The following is a 23667-nucleotide window of genomic DNA, read 5'->3' on the forward strand; positions in this document are numbered from 1 at the left end:
CAGCTTCTTCCACCATCCCTTTGCCTCTCTGGCCCCATCCTTTGCAACGTCATGGTCACTAAAGTACATTAATGAGGTGCAGTCCATTTTTTCCCTCTAAAATTGAACCAGAAAAGTAACTGGTGATCACAGCTTTAGGTCAACAGGAGAACCAGTTTTCCTTCTCTGAACTGATAGACATTTCTAAGGGCCTAAACAACTTTGTGCCAGGCAACACATCATTTCTGTCCGGTAGGGGTGTGTGTGTATGGATTTAATTGAACTGAGTTCGACTGTCATCCGCTCTGTTAGTGGATCTAAAATTTATTTAGAGAACATACTATATTAATGCAGGTTTCTGGGCCCCAGCGGCCAGAAGTGCTAATCCAGTAGGCTTGATGTGGGGCCCAGAAATGGGCCCATGAACGAGCGTTCCCCGTTCGTTCACTGCACCGCGCTGTGAAATACTGCTCTGAAGATGATAAAGACACACCTCCCTCCCCTAATTGGTAATAACCACTGATGGCTAAGGTGCCTTTCTGCTCTGACAATGCTGCTGAATACCAAAGGGCCAGCTGCTGTCAGAAGAATAATCCGTACTGAACAAACCGTGTTTCCCTCGACTTTGTTTTCTGTAAGGCTTTTGAGATTTTTCTCTAAGATCATATACAAAATATGAAAAAGGGGGAAAAATTAACTCAGCAAACATTTCCGCGAGATCTATGTGCCACTGTCTCTGCTAGGGTCTGGGAGCGGGCAGATCAGCTGTCCTTTCCCTTATGAAGGTGTGTTACGGCTTCTTGTTAGCTCATATTCCCATAGACAAGGTTAGGACACTGTAGAATGGGTATCAATATTGATTTTCTTGTTGAGTTTTAATCCTTCAGAATTGTTTAGTTTATTATTTTTAAAAATCTGTGTGCAGTTAGTAAAATACGAACCTTGAATCTCTTCTTTTGATTTAATCATTTTACATTTTAGTTATTATAGTCAACTCAAATTGGACAATTGCTTTTGTTTTTACTTTTTCTAACTGAAATATAATTGACATAGAAATATAATTGACATATTAGTTTTAGTGGATGACATAATAATCCGGTATTTGTGTAAATTACTTCTTAAAAGCTTGCTTTTTTTCCCTTCTAGCTTTATAAAAATATTTACTGTCACTTCTGTTTGGGTGGTCTGTGAGATTTATAGGCAGGCTTGTGTGGGCTCTATTTTTCTGGACAAAGCATTCTCTTGGTTATTATATTTCTTAGATTCTCAGATATACTTTGTTACTGTTTCTGAAATTGGGATGCATCTTACAATTTTTTGCATGTTCTGTGTAGTGTGGCTGTTAAAAAGAATTGTTATTTTACACTATGGGTAGTGTGAGAATCAGAGAAACAGTATATTTTTCCAGTAACCTCTAAACTCGGTTTCAATTAACTGAACCTCAAATCAGTTCAGTGTGAACATAGAGAAACAATAAATGATGTAACTTTTGGCAGATTAAGTAGTGAAATGTATATTCTAACAAAAGCATTTGTTATGCAGTGTTAGGGTTTATTTGTTAGTGATTGTAGATGGAAAAAATCCTTTAAGTGATTTTATTTTTGGCTTAAGTATTCCACGTACTTTGTTTAACTATACTTTCTGGGGAGTGTGCTTATACTGTATTTATATACTCTGCTTAAAGAAAAACCTTTCATGTGTATCTTCCTGCTGCTCATATCCCTTAAATTTTAAACTTACTGATTGTGAGGGATAAGAGATGTGTGGCTGAATATGAGATTACTTTTTCATCCTTGGGTACTTTCAATGATACAAACCTTCTGAAACAATGTTTTTAAAAATTAAATGTGAGCAAATTATTGGGGCTCCCCAAGACCATTCCTGGGTTCAGTGGCTTGCCAAGACTTTCAGCTGATTGATTACAGCAAAAGGAAACCAAGTGCTTAATTGTTCCAGCAACTAGTTGTGACAGCTACACAGTTGCCAAACAGGGAAGCTCAGTACACACTCAGTGCCCAAGATTTTTTTTTTTTTTTTAATATAGGGAGCTGGTCACCTAAGTGCCCTCTGCCTGGAACTACCAAAATCCCATACTCCCAGAAGGAAAACAGATGTTCAGGATAAACCACATTGTTTGCACAAACAACTGAGACACAGTGAGTCTCTCTTACCATTCAAATAGAGGCGAGGAGTCCTGAACTTAGAATTCCCTGATGTCAACGTAAACTGGCCTTTCGTAAAACAACAGTGTGCTTGGCTAATCTGTTTTCATATCTGGGTTCCAAGTACTAGCAATATGTTGTCTCACTGAAGTCTTGATTCTTTGGTTGAGAAATCAAAATGGTCTGGAAAACTTAGAAGTAGGAAAGAAACATTTTAAGCAAGCTTTTGTCTCATTGATGATGTAACTTAAAATACTGAAGTTAGTTTTGGTCTAAGCTTAAGCCCTTACCTCTCCAATGCAAGCTTATAATATCTATTTTTATTAGTTTTCCACCATCACCCTGTTTCCCTACCAAAAGCACTTGATCTGATCTATTTGTGGGTACAAAATTTAGAAGCTGAAATGAGGTCACTAGTTTTGTATTTTGACATTTCCACTTCCCAATTTGTTCAGTTTACATTTGGGTTACATTCTAAAGGTTTATTTATAAACTAGTTTCACTGTATAACAAGTTGTTCCAGGGTTTATTCCCAGGCCAGACTATTTAATTCACATTATAGTTCAAATACAGCTTTGTTGTAATAACAAAGGAGCAGAAAACAGTGTTTTTGCAATTCTGACAGCCCAACAAACTAGGAAACCTTAATATCTATAAATAAGTTACTGGGAAAATTTGTTTTTTATAAGTGCAGATTTTTATAAGCTTTTTTTGGGGACAGAGACTCCTTTAAGAATCTGGTGAAAACAATGGACCTCCCACTCCCTCCCAGGAAAAAAAAAAGTTTAAATAGAAATTTGCAGTTTCAAGAGATTCATAAAATTAGAATTAGCATTCTTGAACCCCAGATGAAGGACGCTTGCATAAACGTGACTGTAGTTGTGGTTTGGGGGCAGTTCTGAGAGAGGTTTGGCAGTGCTTGGGAACGTTGCTCTTTCTGCTGCTCCTGTGTGGTCTGTGGACCAGCAGCGGCTCACTGCCTGGGAGCGCTAGTTGGAAACGCGGAATATCAGCCCCGCCTCAGATCTTGATGCCCAGGCATTGTGTGTGCACGTTCAAGATGGAGGAGTGCTGTGGCAGAGGTTAATGATGTTGGGATTTAATGTTGAAAAGTTACAGCTTTTTAAAGATTTGGGATATAACTATCTTTAGCCTTCACTTTTCAGTTCTAATTAGGGTTTGTTTGTTTGTTTGTTTTTTTTAAATGGGGGAGAGTTTTCTGATAAAGTGGCACTTCTCAGGAATAAGCTGAGATTTGGAAGCGAGGTGGTTCACCTGGTTGAGGAAGACTTGGGAGCAGGCAACTTCTTGCTGCGGCCACCAGATGACACCACTGGCCAGGACGTGTTAGTTGCCTGAACAGCAGGTGGGGGCAGGGGTTGCTGCGGTGAGAGCGCCTGTCAGTGGGCAGCTGTGGGTAGCGCTGAGTCAAGTGTTCGCAACTCAAAGTACACCTCGTTAGATTTGGGACGTGGTGCTGATTGAAGGCAAATGAAAGATTTTCGATTTCGCCGTGTCAGTGGCCACCAGTTAAAGATGTTTGATTTTGCTGTGTCAATGGCCTCAGGCTAAAGCTGTGGCTGGGAATTGCTGAGATAGTTGAATCATTTATGTTGGGATAATTATACTCCCTAATAAACAAACAATGGATTCTACAACTTAGTGCTTGTGTACTAGGAAAACACGATTTCCCTTAGATGAATATGTAATCTGGTATTTGAGGCCGAATCATACTTTGGAAGAAATTGTGTTGGCTTAAGGTTGTATCACATCCTGCGAGAACAGGCCTTGACTTACAAATAGTCTCATGAGAGCGTGATGGTCACGCAGTTGTGTGTGCATAATCTGCTAACACCAACACATGTTCTTTTTCTTTTGGTAGGTTTGCATTTCCTCACAGCCTTGTCTTGAAGACAGAACGATGCCAAAGAAAGCAAAGCCCACGGGGACTGTGAAGGAAGAGGGGCCTGTTCCCCGTAAACAGCTGAAGGTGGAGGCAGCTGGGGGGCCCTTCACTTTAAACTTTGACAGCCCCAGTGATTTGTTTCAAAGTTTAATTTCACCCATCAAGACAGAGACTTTTTTCAAGGAATTCTGGGAGCAGAAGCCCCTTCTCATTCAGAGAGATGACCCTGCGCTGGCCGCATATTACCAGTCCCTTTTCAAGTTACCAGATCTGAAGAGTCTGTGCAGCCGGGGTATGTACTATGGAAGAGACATAAATGTCTGCCGGTGTGTCAATGGGAAGAAGAAGGTTTTAAATAAAGATGGCAAAGTGCACTTTCTTCAGCTGAGAAAAGATTTTGATCAGAAAAGGGCAACGATTCAGTTTCACCAACCTCAGAGATTTAAGGTAACAGGTGCCCCACATTGTAGAATCCTCGTTTGTGTTAAAGTGTTACATTTGGCCACAGATCATCTCGGGCCACAGATTTGGCCACAGATCATCTCGGGCCACAGATTTGGCCACAGATCATCTCGGGGTGAACTTGTGGTTTGATGATAATTTGCTTCCCACCAGCTTGAGAAGAGTTAGTACCTAGCACCTGTTTCTTCTTCACATGCATCCCAAATTAGGAGACTTTGTTATCTTTTGGCTAAATTGTTAGAAAATGTCCAACGTTCAGGATGGACATGATTTCGTGTCATTAGAGCTACAAAAACTAAATTACACTGCTAGTTTATAATGCTTATTAAAGTACTGTTATGCTTCTGGGGCATGTTCTGTGGGCTGGTGTATGTTTTGGTGTGCAGGTAGACATTTCTGTTGGGTTTGTCCTGTCATAATTTAAGGCATGATTGCATCAGGGAGGTCATTTTCTTCTTGAAGTTCCCTCCCTTTACTGCCTGCATCGGCCTAGGCAGAGCTTCCGAACTGTGGCCAGGCGCATACCGGTTTTATGTTCAAGAAAGAGATTTCACCCTTATGGACAGCAGCCCACCCGCGTAGCAGCGAAGAGCCGGGCCCTGCAGGGCTGCTGCAGGGGTGGCAGTCACCCGTGTAGGGCAGCTTCGATTTGCAAGTCTGAAAGACTGGGTCGCTTTTTATTTTTCTACGTCAGTGATTGACATTTGAGAAATAATTTGCCTCCTCTGCACTCAGCTCCTGCATTTATAAAATGCAGACTCAGGATAAGCTAATATACTTTTGTAGAGGTTTGAGGTCTGTACATCACAGGTGGCCCAGAACAATCAATGGCCTGTCCCGGGTTTTAGTTTTATCCCCATTCAGAAATCTGCTTCTGTGACCCATGGCTGAATCAAAGTGACAGCATGGGAGGAGAAGGAAGAGCAGTTCATGAGGTTCCATATTGACGAGGGCAGTTCTAGCTTTGTTGGTGGCTCCTGGGACTTTACCAATAACGTTTCCCATGACTGAACCCAACAGACAGCTTGTTGGACCCCAGTATGCCCATCTGGTGCATAATCTGGTGAATGATTCCCTTTCTTGTCTAAAGGATCCTGAACCTATCTGTATTCTAGATAAAGTTTAAGTGCTCTTAGATTTTTCAGCAGAAATTCTGATTCCAGATATTACATCTTGATCATACAAAGTTAAAATGTCCCAGAAATGCCAAGCTTTTGGCCCCAGTACCCAAAAGGAATGCTAAACCAATAAATCACTTGCCAAACCAAGTCATGATTTGAATTCAGTGTTGCTTCTCTCTGAGCCAGTTCTTGACTTTTTACCTGGGTGGAAGCAGCCCTTTAAAAAATTTTATTATTTTTTGGAAGCAGCACTTTTTAAAATAAGGTTTTATTTATTTTGGGGGAGAGGGGAAGGGAGAGAAACATTGGTGTGTGAGAGAAACCTTGGTTGCCTCTTACATGTCCCCAGCCAGGGACCTGGCCTGCAACCCAGGCATGTGCCCTGACTGGAATCTAACCGGCGACCTTTTGGTTTGCAGGACAGCGCTCACCCCACTGAGTCACACTAGTCAGGGGTGAAGCAGCACTTTTTAAAAGAGTGAGTTGTAGATACCTAAAAACTATGAACATAAAAGATCAAAGAAGTTGATTACATGTAATTTGGTTACAGACTAGTAGAAAGTTATTTGTCATATGTGTGGTGTCCTCTTTGGCTGCCTTTTCTCTACTTTAGAATCATCTTGGGCTTTTCTCTGCTTATTTACTTAAGCCTTGGACATTCCTCCTTTCCAATTCCAGGTTGCCAGGAATGTTTCTGTTTTTGTTTTTGCTGTGTGGACTCAGCTCTTTGGCCATGTTTATTAAAACAGGAAAGATGAACTTCCTAAGTGTAAATTCAGTCCCCAGGCTAGACTAGGGCACACCCTAGTTTTTTGGTCTTTCCATTGTCAACAGTTGAGAGACCTCTAAGCTGTGGGAGCTCATCCTCTTGCACTGGAAGCTGGGTTCTGAGTATTAGGAAGTTTAATGTTGTGTGTATTTGTTTAAGAATGGTCATGGTAATATCAGGATAGAAAGTTTAGAGGCAGGTCATCCCCTTGTTTATTGGGTCTTAGAATGTGCACAGCTTATTCTAGTTAGTCTGGAAATGAGTCAACCAGAGAGCTGTAAGTAGGTGGGGAACAAAGTAAGTGTAATGTAATCCATATATCAAACATCTGGGTGAGTTTACCAAGTACTCACGTGCATGTTAACTTTTTTTTTTTAAGATTTTATTTGTTTATTTTTAGAGAGGTGAAGAGAGGGAGAAAGAGAGGGAGAGAAACATTAATGTTTGGTTGCCTTTTGTGTGCCCCCCACTGGGGACCTGGCATACAACCCAGGCATGTGCTCTGACTGGGAATCAAACCAGTGAGCCTTTGGTTTGCAGGGTGGCATTCAGTCCACTGAGCCACACCAGCCTGGGTTTGCATGTTAGCATTTGAACCTTCCAACAGACCTTTGAAATAGAGAAGTCATTGTGGTCTCCATTTTACATGTAAAAACCTGGAATTCACAGGTGTGACTTTTCATAGCTACTAAGGAAGGACTTCAGACTCCAAATTCAAGGCATTTTCTTACTATACTTTGAAAGGTGGTAATTGAAAGGTAGGGCTTTCATCATGTTTGTTTTTGCCTCTCTTTAGGTGTATGCATGGGCTTCTGGTCTGAGCCGTGCATTCAGTTTTGACTGTGTGGGTGAGTCTGGAGAGAGGAGGTTGTACCCAGCTGGGAGAGGCTTCCACCTTCCCATCATTGTTACGGGGTCCTCCTTGGCATCTCCAGTCATAATTGGGAGTCATAAGTTAAAGGAGAAGACAGATTTCAGGAGCCTTGGTTGTGGCTAAGTCAGTGTTGGGGAAGCAGTAACACTTGTATGTATTGCTTTGCAGTTTTAATAAGATTGGAGAGAAGTTATTTGTTTTTTGCTGTTACCCACAGTCTTAGGGTGGGAGTTTTCATTTTACAAATAAAGAAGCTGAAGTCACCTAGCTTGGAACTATAACTTGGACTGAAATTGATTGACTTCAAATCTCTGTGTAGTAGGCCACACTTGGCAGATTTAGAAGCTAGAGGCCCGGGAGAAAAGGGAAAATTGTATAGTTGATAGGGTTTTCGGTAATCTTTAAGAAGAAAAGAGACATAAACTCATCAATTACAGACCCAGATGTTTGAGCTGGGAGCCATAAAGTTGCCATATGGTCCGGAGACACTGAGCTCTCAGGCCATTTGAGAAGGGAGACACCCTGGCTTTCCAATGGTTCCAGTCACAGTATATGCAATTACAGAGCAGGGTCCTGCTGGCCCCTACGTGGTGTAAGTTAGACTCCTTGGGAGCACTAACTTGTTATAGCTGTTCAGATGCTATTACATTATTTTTCCTGTGTTAAGTAGAACCCTTGAGTGCTGAGACCTATAAATAGAGTAGCCCAGTAGTCTGTAGAGAGGTGCTTCCTGAAGTTTTTTTCATACTGACCCAATTCCCTCTCACTTGATATTTTTTTTACTATAGATCCCTTTTCAGTTCAGTGGTGGGACTGATTCCTAAGCTGTGGTCATTGGTTTAGTCAGCAAATACTTTACATGTTTCAGTGTTTTCTGTGTGCTGCTCAATATACATTCATATGCCTGAAACCTGGCTCTTCCGTGTCCTTTGACTTGTCTTTAAGATAATTCCTTAAGGCGGCATTATAGACTTGTGTTTAAAGGTACGGGCTCTGGAGCTAGGCTGTCTGGATTTGAATCCTGGCTTCATTATTTACCAGCTGTGTTCTTGTCTTGGTTTCCTCATCTGTAAGCTGATCATAATATTATGCACCTTATAAGACAGGGTTATTGGGAATGTTATGTAATTAATATATGTAAGTACTTAGAGACAGTGCCTGGCATATAGGAAATGCTGATGATATTTATGTGGCCTAATTTCTACCTCCCTCTATGCATCTGCCTTGGGAAAATGAGGTTTCTTTCTCTCTTGCAGGAATATATGGTTATTCTCTAGGCCCCTCAGCCTGACTTACACTCTCAAGTGACGGGAGAAGGAATTTACTTGGCCCCTTTCCTCCTTCCCTGTCTGTACCCACTTTCTAGGTTATTTCTTTACTCATTGCTGTAAATAATCAATTTTGTGCAGGGAATTCCCAAATGTACGTCTTTAGTTCTTACTTTTTTGCCAGAACTTTGGACTGACACAGCCAGAAGCTTGCTTAAAAACATCGCCACTTGGGGGTCATAGCAGCTCGTACTCAACATTTCTAATATAGAAATACATTTCTAATATGAAATAGGTATTTATTGACTTTTTTTTCCCTCCCCTTTTGAAAACTTGTTCTTTATCAGGTCTTTCCCATCTCAGTGAATGGAACTGGGAGCTAACTAATTGTCCAAGTCAGAGACCCAGGAGTATTTTTTCACTCTTCCCATTCCTTTACCCCTTTGTGGGTCCAATGCTACTTCAAGTGAATTTTGACTTTTCTCCTTTTCCCTCTCTCCTCCCACCACCTTGGTCGTTTCTTGCCGGGGCTGCTGCCTTAGTAGCTTCCCAACTGATTTCTCTTGCTTTTCAACAGTCCAATCACCCCACGATAGCCAGAGTGAGCTTTTAAAAATGTAAATTGGATCATGTCAATTCCCTGTTTAAAATTCTGCGTGACTGCAGATTGCCTGCCTTTCCAGTGTTGTTTGTGTGCTCACATCTTCCTGTGGTGTGTGCACCAGACAGAAAATTCTTTTTTTTTTTCTTAAATTAAATATTTTATTTATTTTTATAGAGGGGAAGGAAGGGAGAGGGAGAGAAACATCAATGTGTGGTTGCCTCTTGCACACCCCCTACTGGGGACCTGGCCTGCAACCCAGGCATGTGACCTGGACTGGGAATTGGACTAGTGACACTTTGGTTCACCAGCTGGTGCTCAGTCTACTGAGCCACACCAGCCAGGGACCAAACAGGAGATTCTTGAGGGCAGAGGTGTTGGTTCTTTTATTGCTTATTAATTCTTGGTATCTGGAACTTAATAGCTGCAGTAAAGGTTTGGTAAACAGGTAAGAATGTGTTCTGCCTCTTATTGCTAATGTATCTTTCACCTACCCCACCCCCCTTTCTTTTTTTTCGTTTTCTTTTTTTAAAGGATGACCTCTGGAGGATCCAGGAGAAGCTTGAATGCTACTTTGGCTCCTTGGTTGGCTCGAATGTATACATAACCCCTGCTGGATCTCAGGGCCTGCCACCCCATTATGATGATGTCGAGGTAAGAGAGGAAGAAAGTTGCTCGACTTGGAGAAGAAATTGCTCTGAGCCAGGTCAGGATGGTTGTCAGGGTTCAGTTCCAGGTCTCTGTTCCCTCTTCCTGTGTGGTCTCTGGAGCTTTTGACTTCACTAGATGTTGGGCTAAAGTTACTCCCACCAAACTGGTTTCCTGCTCCTCCTTCAAGTGGAGAGATTGTTTCCGACCTTATTACTATAAAGAGCCACACGTTCCTATGAAATAGGTATTTATTGACTTTATCTACAGAAAAGTGTGATTGTTTCTTTCCTTTAATTTACAACCTATAGCCTTTAATAAGGGGAGGTCACAAGCAGTCCTTACATCTGCTTTCATTTTGTCCTTTTTCTGTAGCTGCCAAAAAAAATTTTTTTTTTCCATTTGTGAAAATCGTGGGGCAGCTTGAATGAAGGTCATGGTTTCAATAAGCACTGGCACCTTGACAAGTGACAATTTCACTCCCTCGTGGCTGCTAAAGGAAAGTTAACTCTTTGGCTTAGGTATTTGGTAGTTTTATTTTTGTACCAATACAAGGTGTGAACACAGTAATTAGTAAAATGTAATTTTCCCCCTTTGAGAGCAATTTCATATCAACACATTTTCTAAGTTTTTGGTTCTTTAAAAATATATTTAACAGAGTATTAAAATATCTTTGGCTGAATGAAAGAAAACTTGAAGCTTTTCTACCTGCCAAAGATTATATTCAGGAGTATAGACATTCAGGCTTACTTGATGGTTGGCTTTTCCATCAGAGATTATAGGCTTTTAGCTGTCTGATAGAAGATTTAAAGGAATGAGATAGTGGATATATAGTGGGATATGGAGAACTCAGTATGGTTTCATGAAAGTGAAAAGAGTGAATATCCTTCTAGTATCAGGGTTCATGATTACCTGTTTTTAAAATTTAACACCCGTAGTGGCAGCTTTGAAGTGTAGAATAGAATGTATCTCTCATCTTTCATTTTTATTTTTTATCTGAAACTTGTAATTTGTCTAAGCCCTCGGAGGGCTAATATTCTGGAAGCACGTTGCCTCATGCGTTGTCAGGAAGCTCTGACACTCCAGCCCTGTGGCTCTCCGTAGGTGTTCATCCTGCAGCTGGAGGGAGAGAAACACTGGCGCCTTTACCACCCCACTGTGCCCCTGGCTCGGGACTACAACGTGGAGGCAGAGGACAGGATTGGGAAGCCAACCCATGAGTTCACGTTGAAGGTATGGGACTTCCATTGTGAGCGCCTCTCCTGAGACAAGTTTAGGTTTGAGGTTTACCGTTCATGTAATGGTCCCCATGGGAGTGCATCTGAGGGTTTGGGGCAGGACAGCTCATGCCAGCATGTGCAGCTTCCAGAGATTCGGTAACTCGTAAAAGGGAGCCAAGGAAGTACTAAGTTTATTTTCCAAATAATCTGCCTCCAAATATAAGCCATGTTCAACAGGAATGAATTATAAATTTGGTGTCCTCCGACTTCTCTCAACTCAAAGTGGAAGGTTTGGTCTTGGGCAGCTGTGCTGTGTCTAAGACAGTGGTCAGCCCTGGGCTGTAGGTTACTGAGGCAAAGCACAGGCTGGGACCCCTTAGTGTTTTTGTTGATAAAATTACAGAATGACCCATTTTCCTCTTGTTTGTGCAGCAGACTCTCTGTGCACTCTCCTCCCTTCCCCCTGCACATAGCCACCGGAAGAACAGTAATTATGATAGCCCTTGGGAAGTCCTCCACAAAGGCAGGTGGCTTGACTGTGTCCTGGATCACTGGCATCTTGCTGCTGAAAAAGTCTGTCTTTGAGCACTTAGCCTAGATGAGATCAGGGCCACCAGTTCCCAGCACGTGAGGTTGTTGAGAAAAAGTCTTGGATAAGAATAGCTCCATAGTTAAACTTTATACCTTTTCTTTTTTTAAAATTACATTTTATTGTTTATGTTATTACAGTTGGCCCAAGCTGTTCCCCTCCATTCAGCCCCCACTGCATTCCCTCAGGCAAGCCCCACACCATTGCCCATTTCCATGTGTCATGCATATTTGTTCTTTGGCTCCTCTATTCCCTATGCTATACTTCACATCCTCATGACTATTCTGTAACTACCAATTTGTCCTTCTTAATCACTTTACCTTTTTCACCCATCTCCACCGCCCCTCCTCCCATCTGACAACCATCAGACTGTTCCTATCTGTGATTCTTTTTTGTTCTGTTTATTTTTTTTTAGAGATTAAATTGTTAATAGATACTTATTGCCATTTTATTGTTTGTATTTTTGATCTTCTTTTTAAAGAAGACTCTTGAACATTTCATGTCATATTGGTTTAGTGAGGATGAACTTCTTCAATTTTTTCTTGTCTGGGAAACTCTTTATCCGTCCTTTGTTTCTAAATGATAGCTTTGCTGGGTAATCTTGATTGTAGCTCTTTGCTTTTCAACACTTTGAATATTTCTTGGTAATCCCTTCTAGCCTGCAAAGTTTCTTCTGAGAAATCAGCTAAGTGTCTTATGGAGGCTCCCTTGTAGGCAACTAACTGCTTTTCTCATGCTGCTTTTAAGGTTCTCTCTCTGTATTTAATTGTTGGCATTTTGATTATGATGTGTCTTGGAGTGGGCCTCTTTGGGTTCATCTTGTTTGGGACTCTCTGAGCTTCTTGGACTTGTATGTCTATTTCCTTCACCAACTTAGAAGAGTTTTCTTTTATTATTTTTTCAAAAAGGTTTCCAATTTTTGGCTCTTTCTCTTCTTCTTGCAACCCTAAGATGCAAATGTTGGTATGCCTAAAGTTGTCCCAGAGGCTCCTTACACTATCTTCATTTTTTGGGATCTTTTTTCTTTTTAAAATTTAATCTTTATTGTATTTTTTTTCCATTACTATTTAGCTCCCTTATAGTCCCCTTCCCCCAGCAGTCACCGCACCATTGTCCATGTCCGTGAGTCCTTTTTCCTTTTTGCTCAGTCCCTCCACCTCCTAACATCCCCCTGAATTCTTTTTTCTTCTTGCTCTTCTGATTGTTTTTTGTTTCCTTTTGTTCTAAATTGCTGATTCGATTCTCGGCTTCATCCACTCTACTGTCCATTCCCTATAAATTGTTCTTTATTTCAATTAGTGTAGCCTTCATTTCTGACTGTATCTTTTGTATGCTGTTGAAGTCCTCACTAATTTTATTGAGCATCCTTATAACCAGTGTTTTGAATTCTGAATCTGATAGATTCCTTTTCTTTTGTTTAGTTCTTTTTCTGGAGTTTTGTTCTGTTCTTTAATTTAACTCTGTTTCTTTGTCTCATTTTGGCAGCCTCCCTGTGTTTGTTTTTATGTATTAGGTAGAGCTGTTATGTCTCCCAGGCCTGATAGAGTGGCTTTATGTAGTGGTGTCCTGTGGGGTCCGGTGGTGCAGCCTCCCCTATTACCCAAGCTGGGTGCTCATAGTGTGCTCACTCTGGGGGCTGTGCACACCCTCCTCGTGTAGTTGAGCCTTGATTGCTTTTGGCACATCCAAGGTCAGTCATTGTTTCTGTTCTGTCCAGGGTCACACAGCATTAGCTACAAAGGGATCTGCAGATAGCTGCGTCTTGTTCTGGGCTTGCAGGTGCCCAGGTGGGGCCAAGCTCTGAACTGAGGTTGGCTGCTATTAGTGCCGGGCCTGGGGCAACTTAGCGAGAGGTATGGGGCAACTTAGTGAGAGGTATGGGACTCGCTGAAGCTGGATGCTGCTTGTTTGAGAGAAATTAGGAAAATCTGAAGTTGGGCCAAGACAAGTCATTCTTATGGAAAAACCACTGGAAACAGCTTGGATTGGTCTGAAAGTTGGGTGGGGCAAACAGTGGGAGCCAGGGAGATGGAGTGTTAGGTATGGAACCCACCTGCTGGCTCTGTGTTGGGGTTGGGGGGAACTCAGAAAAGGAACAATGGCCTTTGCCAGCACTTTTGTCTGGGAGAAAGCTGCTCCCAGCTCTCTCCTGATGATGGACAATTCAGTTCCTCTCCATATATTTATGATAACTTTCAATCTGCTGCCCTGGTACTGGAGCTCATAGGGAGTGAGTCTGAGTAAGTTTGTGCATGGGTCCTTTAAGGGGAACTGCCTGGGATTCCAGAAGTTTCTGTCTTCCACAGCCTCAATCCCTGCTGGTTTTTACAGCCAGAAGCTGTGGTGACTTCACTTCCTGGCAGTGGAACCCTGGGCTGGGAGAGCAAGTGTGGGTCCCTCTCATTCTTGAGATCTCCCTCCTGATTTTTATCCACCACTCGTGGGTGTAGGACCAGCTTGTTTCTCATCTCTGCCCCTCCTACTAGTCTTGATGTGGTTTCTTCTTTAATTCTGTAGTTGTAGGACTTCCATTCATTTCAGTTTGATGGTTCTGAATGATGGTGGTTCTGTAATTTAGTTGTAATTTTGATGTAGTTGTGTGATGAAGTGACCCATGTTTGCCTATACCACCATCTTGACTGGAAACCAGCCTAACCCTTAAATCTTTTCCTATAAAACATAAACTTAAATTCTTTCAGTATCAATAAGATAATACTTAATTCAAACCATTCAAAACATTCTGCCTTCCTGATATACTTCATATAGTTATTGTTTTTGTATTTCTTGCATCTTGAAGTTATAATTAGTGTTTAATTCTTACTCAATGCCTTGTGGCCCCTTCTTGATTTTAAAATCTTTCCCTGCCTACCAATAACTGGGGGAACATCTCCCTTTTTAGGATGGGTGCCTATATTGTAAGAGGCTTAACTGAACACAACGATAAAGGTACCTTTCACATTTTATGCTGTTGGTCAGCAGTCAGCAAACTATGGCCCATGGGTCAAAAAATGGCCTGATGCCTGTTCTCATAAATAAGGTTTATTGGAACACAACCACACTCATTCCTTATGTACAGCCTAGGACTGCATTCATATTACACCACAGGGTAGACTAGTTACCATAGAGATCATGTGGCCCACAAACCACAAATATTTATTATCTGACCCTTTACAGGAGGAGTTTGGCAGTCCCAGTCTTGGAGAAGTGTGTTTATCTAGGTTCTTTGTTGATTAGGTTTAGGCCAAAGACTAAGCCATCCATGGTCTCTGAGGCCAGGCTGAGTTATGCAGACTGATAGCTGGGTCCTCGCCCTGCCCAGGAAGGCTGGGCTTCATAGTGGTCTTCTGGGTAGTCAACGTGGGACGTGGAGGAGATGGAGCACTGCCCATTAATCACACCCATCCTGACCACAGTTCATTAGGACAAGCCCTGAATGTCCTAGAAGGAGAAAGAGCATCAGGGACTGCAGGGTTGTTCAAGTTGTATGTCTGTATACATGCGAGTCTTTAATCGGTGAACCTTTTCAAATGAGATCTTGTGTAAATGCCCAGTGTATGAACTAGAAAAGCTGAGTTGCTCTGATGGGGGTGGGCCTGGGGGCTACATAGATCCCGTCTCACCCCCTCCCTCCCTACTCCAGGGGCATGTGTGGCAAGTCTGCCAACCCAGGATCTGGGGGTGAACATCACCCTTGTAATGGAAACACTGCTCTGTGGCTTGGGAATCTGACAAATCTGGGTTTGAATTCATCTACTGTCACTTTGGAGCTGTGTATCCTTGGGCAAGTTATTTATTTAAATATGACTTTCATTATTAAAATGGAGACAGTAATATTTACATTGTAGGTTGTAAGGACTAAAAAATATTACTTTGATGCCTCTCTTACAGTGAAATTCCTTGGAAGATATATGTCAATATATTGCTGCTTATGAAATTACCACAAATTAACACAAACTCTGTTAGTAAAATTAGCACAAATTTATTTTTTAGTTCTGCAGTTCAGAAGTCCAAAGGGGATTTCACTTGGCTGAAATCAGCTATCAGAAGGTCTGCACTCCCGCTGGAGGCCCAAGGGGAGAATTAGGCAAGGGAGGCCCTTGCCTTTGCCAGCTTCTAGGAGCTGCCTGCATCCTGGGCTCCTGGCCCTTCCTCCAGCTGCAAGGCTAGCAGCTTGCAGCCTCGTCTTTCTCGTGCTGCCTTCTCTGTGGTTCTCACTTCCAATATCCTCTTTCACTTTTAAGGACCCTTGTGATTCCACTGGACCTACCTGGATAATCCAGAATAACCCCACCAGGAACCTTAATTTCATTTGCAACCTTAGTTACATTGTCTGTGTAACCTAAATATTCACTGGTGTTGGGGTTCAGGACATAGACCTCTTTGGGGACCCTGCCACAATGCCCTTGGTTTTCTCTCCTCTCCTCCTCTTGGGAGTCCCTCCCTGTAGGCTTTTCTTCCCACCATTCCTCCAGAACCACTCTGCTCAGGCTTACCAGTGACCTCCACATTATTAAGGACAGTGGTCAGCTCTGAGTCCCCATCTTAGTCTGCTTGTGGCAGCATTTGACACTGGGACACTCTGCCTGCTTTACTGGGCTGCCGGGATGCACCCTTGCTTGGTTCTTTTTCCACCTCACTGACTGTCCTAGCCATTTTCCTTTGCTCTTTTGTCCTCAGCCAGTTTTCCCACCTGTGTAGGTTAGTGGGCCACAGCTCATTTCTGGGACCCCTTTTCTCAATCCACAGCCACGTCTACGGTTTTAAATACCCTCTACACTGATGTGTCTTAAATGCTTTGTTATATCTTTAGTCCATGTCTCCAAACTCTAGACTCATCCAGCTGCCTACACACTGTCTCCATTAGAAAGATAAAAGGAATTGCAAATTTAATAGTCCCCAAATCAGAGTCTCAAGTCCCACCCTGTTCCCAGCCTCCTTCTTTCTGTAAATGTGTCACCATTTTTCTACTTGTTGAGGACAAAGTTCTTGGACATGGATTTATACAAAAGGGTCCTATCTGGCCCTGACTGGTATGGCTCAGTGGGTTGGGCATTGTGTCCCACAAAGCCAAAGGTTGCTGGTTTGATTCCAGTCAGGGCACATGCCAAGGTGGTTGCGGGTTGTCAGTCTCACAACCAGGTCAGTCCCAGCTGGGGTTTGTTTGCGAGGCAATCAATTGATGTTTCTCTCACATCAGTGAAATTCCTTGGAAGATATATGTCAATATATCTTCCTTCTCTTTCTCCTTCTCTTTCTCCCTCCTTTCCCCTCTCTCTACATATATGTTATTAAAAATCTTTTTTAAAAAAGCCTCCTATCTGGTGTCCCCTTTGCAGATTTTTCTGACATAACAGCCATAATGATCCTTTTGAAATTCAGTGCCCCTTTTGCCCACACCTCCAGGGACTTTGTACTAAACCCAAAACAAAAGCCAAATCCTTATAACAATCCAGAAGCCCCTATACTTGGGACTCATTGCTGCCTTCTCACATCACTTCCCATTATTTCCACCTTCACTCACTCCCCTTGAGCCACACTGGCTTACCACATGCTCCTCGAATGTGCCGAGTGCCTTTAGGCCTCAGGACCTTTGCACTTGCTCCCCACCCTCCTTGGAAGCCTTTCTCCCCAGGTAGTCACATGGCTGGCTCTCTCATTTCCTAGAGTCTACTAAAATGCCCTGCTAGCACAGCAAGTTTTCACTGATCATCCTGGATAAAATAGCACCTCTTACCCCAAACACCCCTGCCCCCCCACTTCGATCAACATCATTCCCCTCCTCCTTCCTCTACTTACTTTGTTTGCATTGCATTCACCACCACTTGACATTATTTATTTGCTACTTTTTTTTTTTTTTTTTGATCTTTCTTGCTGCACTAGTGTGTCTTCATTGTGTTTCTGATCTCCATTCTCAAATGTTTGTCTTCTGTTCTGGAATGTAAGGGCATAAGGGCAGGTCTTTGTTTTATTCAGCGCTCTATCCCTGGTGCCTAACGTGGGGCCTGGCATGGGGGGCGGGAGGGGAAGTGTTAATCAGATGTTTGTGGGTTGAATAAGTGAATGAATTAGTCAAGTACATATGTGAGGGTCTCATTCCGAGGGCTGGCACTGAAACATCCAGCAATGACAGCTCTAACTATGAGGAAAGCATTTATGTCCTTGAACTACTGATTTCCCTGTCAGTTTGGTTCATGGCACGCAAGCCACCAAGATAGCTCTATAATGTTTCTTGCTTTAAGGGAAATCTTAACATTAAAAAAAGTTTTTTGCTGTTTTAAATATTTATTTTTTAGAGAGGGGAAGGGAGGGAGAAAGAGGGAGAGAAACATCAATGTGTGGTTGCCTCTTATGCTCCCCATACTGGGGACCTGGCCTGCAACCCAGGCATGTGCCCTGACTGGGAATCAAACTGGCGACCTTCTGGTTTGCAGGCTGGCACCCAGTCCATTGAGCCACACCAGCCAGGGCAAAAAAGAACAGTTTTTTAAATCTGATATTTCTTGAGCGCTCGCTGAGCCAGACTGTTTCCTTTGGTTGCAGAGGGTGGAGAAGCCGCTCTCAGGGGCCGCTCTGCTCTCAAGTGGCTGTTCCGCAGACTGTTCTCTGGGTGGGATCAGCGGGGAGGTAGCTCAGGGCAGGAATGATTTGGGGAGACTATTTCTGTCCACTGGCTTGGGAGAGAGCCAGAACAGGGTAGAAGAGGCTCACCTGCCCAAGAAAGTGCCTGATCTTTAGTTACATATAGTTTTAGGTTCAGGTGAAGGGTTATGTGGTTTTTCACCCTTTCATTCAAACATTCCTTGAGTCTCTGTCACTTGTGCCAGACGGTCTAATAGTTTAGGCTCTGGGAATATAGGATGGATATAGACTGTGCCTTGAATACCTCACAAACTGGCAGGGACTGGTGGGTAAAATAATAGTAATAATACAACCCCACCCCCATTGTTACTGCAAGAGCTTTGGCTACAGTGTCTCCTTAATCCTCAAGGTAATCCTGTGAGATCTGGGGCTCTTGCCTCCATTTTACTGATAAGGACACTGAGACTTTGGGAGATTAAGTATTTGCCAGCATCACCAGTAAGTGGCTGAGTCTGTGTGGCCCTAAAGCTCCTACTCTTCCCTGCGCCGCTGAAGGGTGGAGAGGGAGCAGCGTGCTTCTCAGCCCTGAGTGTCACCTCCCAGGGTTGGGGCGGAGTCGTTTCCAGGCATATATGGTTTTAGTTTGAGAATGCAGTGACTTCTGGCACTGACAGCTTCGCCTGGCCCGTGGGTCACAGTGACAGCCTCACAGAAGCTAAACCGGCAGGGTCCCTTGAATCGCTAAACAGAAGTTTACAGAATGGAGAATTGAAATGCAAAGCCTTTATTTGGCTCCGTGAAACACAGAGGACTGAGAAGATATTCTTAGTAACTCTCTGTTCTTTTTCTCCCGTTAGCCTGGCGATTTGCTGTACTTTCCCAGAGGGACCATTCATCAGGCAGACACTCCTCCGGGGCTGGCCCACTCGACTCATGTGACCATCAGCACCTACCAGAACAAGTAAGCGCTGCCTCCCAGCGAAGCATCGCAGGACAGCTCTGAGCGCAGGCTCCAGCCGCCGCCCTCAGGAGGGGCGTGGGGGAGTGGGCCACTGCCCTCCCACTCATCCAGGCCTGGGGGTCTTCAGGCTCCTTGGCTGACTTCATATTCCTTTAGTGTCCTTTCTGTGTTTTATTAACGGGCCTGGGCTTCCTCCCGGAATGTCAGGCACCTGACTCTACAGCACTGGCAGTTTTCCAAATTAAGGCTCCCCTAGTTTGGGAAGAGGGAACCATAGCTGCAGGTATGTTAGAGATGTCAGGCTGGGCTTAGTGTGTGTGTGTCTGTGTCTGTCTCTCCCTTTGTTTTCGAAATATTTTTATTGTGATAAAATATATACAGGGGTGGGCAAAAGTAGGTTTAGCCCTGGCTGGGTGGCTTGGTTGTTTGGAGCATCATCCCCAACACCAAAAGATTGCAGGTTTGATACCTGCACGTACCTAGGTCGTGGGTTTGGTCCCTTGTCAGGGTTCATATGGAAGGCAACTGATTGATGTTTCTCCCTCATGTTGAGGTTTGTTTCTCTCTTTCTCTCTCTCTCTCCCTTCCCCCCTGCCCCTTCCCCATCTCACTCTTCTCTCCCTCTATCCCCCTCTGTCTCTTACTGTCTAAAATCAATAAACATATCCTTGGGTGAGGATTTAAAAAAAAATCATTCTTTAAAAGTAGGGCTACAGTTGTGAGTATGCTATTGTAATAATAATAAAGCTATTGTAGTAATCATAACCTGCATGTCTTTTTCCGTATGAACAGTTGTAAACCTACTTTTGCCCACCCCTGTATAGCATGGAATATGCCATTTTAACTATTTTTAAGTGTACAGCTTGGTGACATTGATGGCATTCACACTCTTTTGCAACCATCACCGTTGTCTGGTTCTAAAACATTTCCGTCATCCCAAACAGAAAGTCTGTAACCATTGAAACCACTGGGTCTCTCTTAAAGTTTCCACTTTTTTATAGTTTAAGAAGCTAAAGCAGGAATGGTAGTCTGGAGCAGTCAGGCCTAAAAGTACATGTGCTGAAAACAGTTCTCGTTACAACCTTGTTCCATTTTGGCAGGTGCCTTGTCACATGACAGGATCTGGGTGGGAGCGCCTTGTGAATGATTCCCTAATGCAGCAGCCTTGCCGGTTCAGATCTCATTAAAAACACCAGTCGTCATTTATTCAGTATGCAGGCATCAGACCCTGTGCTAGTTTCTGGGAGTGCAGGCACTGCACTGAAGGGGCTTCGAGAGAACTTAGACCCTGGAGGTGGTGGTAGGAGGGAGACAGGCATGCAAATAATTACCAAGCTGTGATAAATTCCATCGTAGGTGTGCAGAGGAGACTTGCAGTTTCCAGGAATGCACTAAGCAAAGCAGGGGCGTCAGTGAAGCCTTCAGAAATGACTTGACTCCCAAGCTGAGTGAGACTTAAAGGATGAATCAGAAGGTGGGTCAGAAGGTCAGAGTAGGAGAGGACAGCCCAGGCCCAAGGGACAGCAAGTCTCTTACCTTCAAAGCTGGAACTTGCAAAACGAGTTTGTAAGCATACTTCAGCTTCCTCATCTGGCCTCGCAGTGGGAAATTAACCCTGGTGTCTAAGAGACTAGACGAACTAGCTGGGTCCTGGCCTGAGGTTGGGGCTGTCTTTGCCCACACATAAGTGGAGAGCCAACGCTCGTGTTAGGCGTCCTTTATGAAAAATACCCTTGTCATTGTGTTTGGGTTGGGAAGTTACTGAGGCCACCTCGAGAAGAGTGGCGACAATTGAGGGAGTGGGGCGTAGCCACTGGAGCAGGGCAGGCCACGGTGAGACTCGAACCAGAAGTTCATTCTGAATCCAAAGGGGCTCGGGCCTTGGCAGCCATGCAGTTTGCCCCGGGAACGTAACATCCGCGCATCTTCCCGTGTACCACTGTTAATGTTACATAGCCACGCCCCCTTTCCCGGCTTCTCGTGTCATTTCACCTCTCTTATTGCCACCATCTGTTTTCCAGTAATTGGCTTTCTCTCCCTTGTTTTCTTTCTTCTTTTAAAAAGAGTTTATTTATTTATTTTTAGAGAGTAGGGAAAGGAGGGAAAAAGAACATGGATGTGAGAGAGGCACATTGATCAGTTGCCCCTCGTACGTACCCTGACTGGGGACCAAATCTGCAACCCAGGCATGTGGCCTGCCTGGGGATTGAACTGGTGACCTTTTGCCTTGCAGGTAGCTGCCCAGCCAACTGAGCTGTACTGGTCAGGGCTCTCCCTTGTTTTCCTTGCTCCGCTTCTGTTTACTTACAACAGTGGCTCATCATAAGCCATCGTCACTTCTCCACCTTCCCCCATCTCATTGAACCCATTAGCTTTTGCTTCTGCTAAGTACCTGACTCGCTATTTCCCAGTCCCAAGAATGAAGATCGGTAGCCTGCCCCTGGGTCCCACCCACCCCTTCTCTGGTCAGCAGGGGCTGGGGAAGAGCTAAGTTTTGGCACCATGACCAGTGTCCTGGCTGGACTCGTCCGTGTCAGTGGTGATGGAGCTGGAATGGGAAAAAAGGTCGCTTGAGGGCCACTGTGCCATAGAGATGTCCCTGTGCTTTGGTCCTGGTGCTCCTTAAGGCCTCTCCCTAACACCTCTTTAGGGTGGCATGTTGGAACATTTGGGGCCTGCAGTGTGGGACAGCAGCAGGTGATCTGGCTGTTTTACCAAAATGAACTCTTTACGAGGTATTATTCCCAATTTTGGAAAGGCCCAGGATCCATTCTGCTTCTTAGAAGAGCACAGAGCTCTGTTTCACTGCAATTAAATTCCTCCAGGCGCTATTGCTGTATGGCTTCCACCTGTGACCCTGCTGAAAGCTCTGAGCGTGTCCTCCTGGTTGAAGTTCAATCAAAGATGTGAGGCTGCAAAGCAGTGAGGTCTCTGGGCAGTAGCGGATGTCTTGGGCAAAGTGCTCTCATGTGGCTTTTGTCCTCCTTTGCCACTTGCCTGGGAGGAAAGTATAAATGTGTTAATTTTGCTTATTGAGTGAGAAGCAAAAGTCATACTGTGAATTTCCATTTTGGATGTAGCCAGCAATTTGAAATCTGCTGGTAACACAGAGGGAAATTTTAAACAGCTAAGAAATGTTTAAAGAGAGCGAACTCCCAGAGTGTGTTTCTCTCATTGTCCCACTTTTGGGAGCGAGCCAATTCTGAATGCCCCCAAGAAAGCAAAGTTAATTGAACACCGCATGGCCTCCCTAGATGCTATTTTTGGCCACTGGCTTCTACTTCCTTCTCCAATAAAGCCATGGCTAGAGTTTAGCAAGTTGCAAGATCAATTCTTTTGAAATTGATGTTGCTGGGTATTTTGCTGAGGAAGAGTGTCTCTGTTTTATAAGGGACAAAGGAAATTGTAACATGTAACTGCAGATAATTACACAGTCCAGGGATCTTGCTGTTACCCTAAATGTGTAACATTTGGAGTTGTTGCACATAAAGGTTATTTTTCGGACCTATAATGATTGAGTGCTAAAATTTCCTACAAAGCTCTCCTCATAGACACTTGTTACAGTTAAAAACATTAAAAAAATGGTCCCTTAAACTTTCTACTTTATGACAGTGTATATTCATTCCCTGGTATCTTTAAGAGAAACCATGAATGAAGCCTAGCCTTCAACTCTCCACGTGGGCGTCGGGGAATGGGCAGGAGGAGAAGCAGTGGGATTGAAGCCCCGTGTTTCTCTGCTGATAACGGCAAACTCGGTGAACTCCGAATGCCTGGGCAGGGGAACTGGAATGCAGGGGACGCTTCCACAGTGTTCGGCTTTACTGGGAATCAGTGTGCTTTGTATGCTTTGTGTGTGTTCACTGCCTTTTTTGTTGTCGCTGTGTGTTACAGTTCATGGGGAGATTTCCTTTTGGACACCCTTTCGGGGCTTGTGTTGGATGCTGCAAAGGAAGACCTGGAGTTCCGGGCCGGCATCCCCCGGCAGCTGCTCCTGGTAAGGCGTCAGGGCAGCTGAGGAAGGAGGGGGATTTGCAGCCCCGGCCGGCGGAGGCTGTGGCCGAAGGCCTAGGGACCGCAGGGTCCTTCCTCTCACATCCGCCATCGTTTCTGTGCGGACCCTGCTGAGCGAGAGGGCCTTCGGGGTGAATGGAGTGTTGCACGTTATGGGGCCCAGGGAGCCCACAGTGCTGTGCAGACAGCCTTCTGCCTGCACTTCGCGGTGGCAGTAACAAGCATTGTGGACAATGTTGGCTGAATAAATGGTGCATAAACAATGTGGCTGGGAGGACTGTCGATTCAGCACACGAGATGACTAGTTGGGAGAGGCCCCCCGGAGATCCTGGCCTTGGTGCTTCCCCCGGCTTTCTGGTCCGCCCTGGTTTTACATCAGAAACAGCAGCAGTGTTTAGCCAGGTTTGAGAAGATGAGTGAATTAGTGCTGAATTGGGCAAAGGTTACTTTCGTTGTCTGAAGCAGCCACTTTTGGATAGTGACTTGCTTTCCAAAATGCAAGAACTGAGACTGTACA

General features: G+C 44.0%; 1 protein-coding gene across 3 annotated transcripts in view; it reads left to right on the top strand.

The window, feature by feature from the left end:
- Positions 1-339: 339 nt before the first annotated feature.
- The window catches only part of RIOX2 (ribosomal oxygenase 2), a 28471-nt gene continuing 5143 nt past the window's right edge, over positions 340-23667 (top strand). The window contains exons 1-6 of one of the 3 annotated variants that reach the window (XM_054577402.1): positions 340-488; positions 4024-4494; positions 9677-9796; positions 10895-11023; positions 19036-19139; positions 23031-23133. In XM_054577402.1, coding sequence (XP_054433377.1) covers positions 4063-4494; positions 9677-9796; positions 10895-11023; positions 19036-19139; positions 23031-23133 — 888 coding nt within the window. In that variant the 5' untranslated portion in view covers positions 340-488; positions 4024-4062. Of the gene's footprint in view, positions 489-2042; positions 2136-4023; positions 4495-9676; positions 9797-10894; positions 11024-19035; positions 19140-23030; positions 23134-23667 lie in introns of those variants that run through there. The other 2 variants (XM_054577401.1, XM_054577403.1) reach the window with 2 other exon arrangements.

This window comes from Pteronotus mesoamericanus, unplaced genomic scaffold (assembly GCF_021234165.1).
Source record: "Pteronotus mesoamericanus isolate MK-2021 breed Mesoamerican mustached bat unplaced genomic scaffold, CSHL_Meso_final contig_42, whole genome shotgun sequence".
NCBI classification, from domain to species: domain Eukaryota; kingdom Metazoa; phylum Chordata; class Mammalia; order Chiroptera; family Mormoopidae; genus Pteronotus; species Pteronotus mesoamericanus.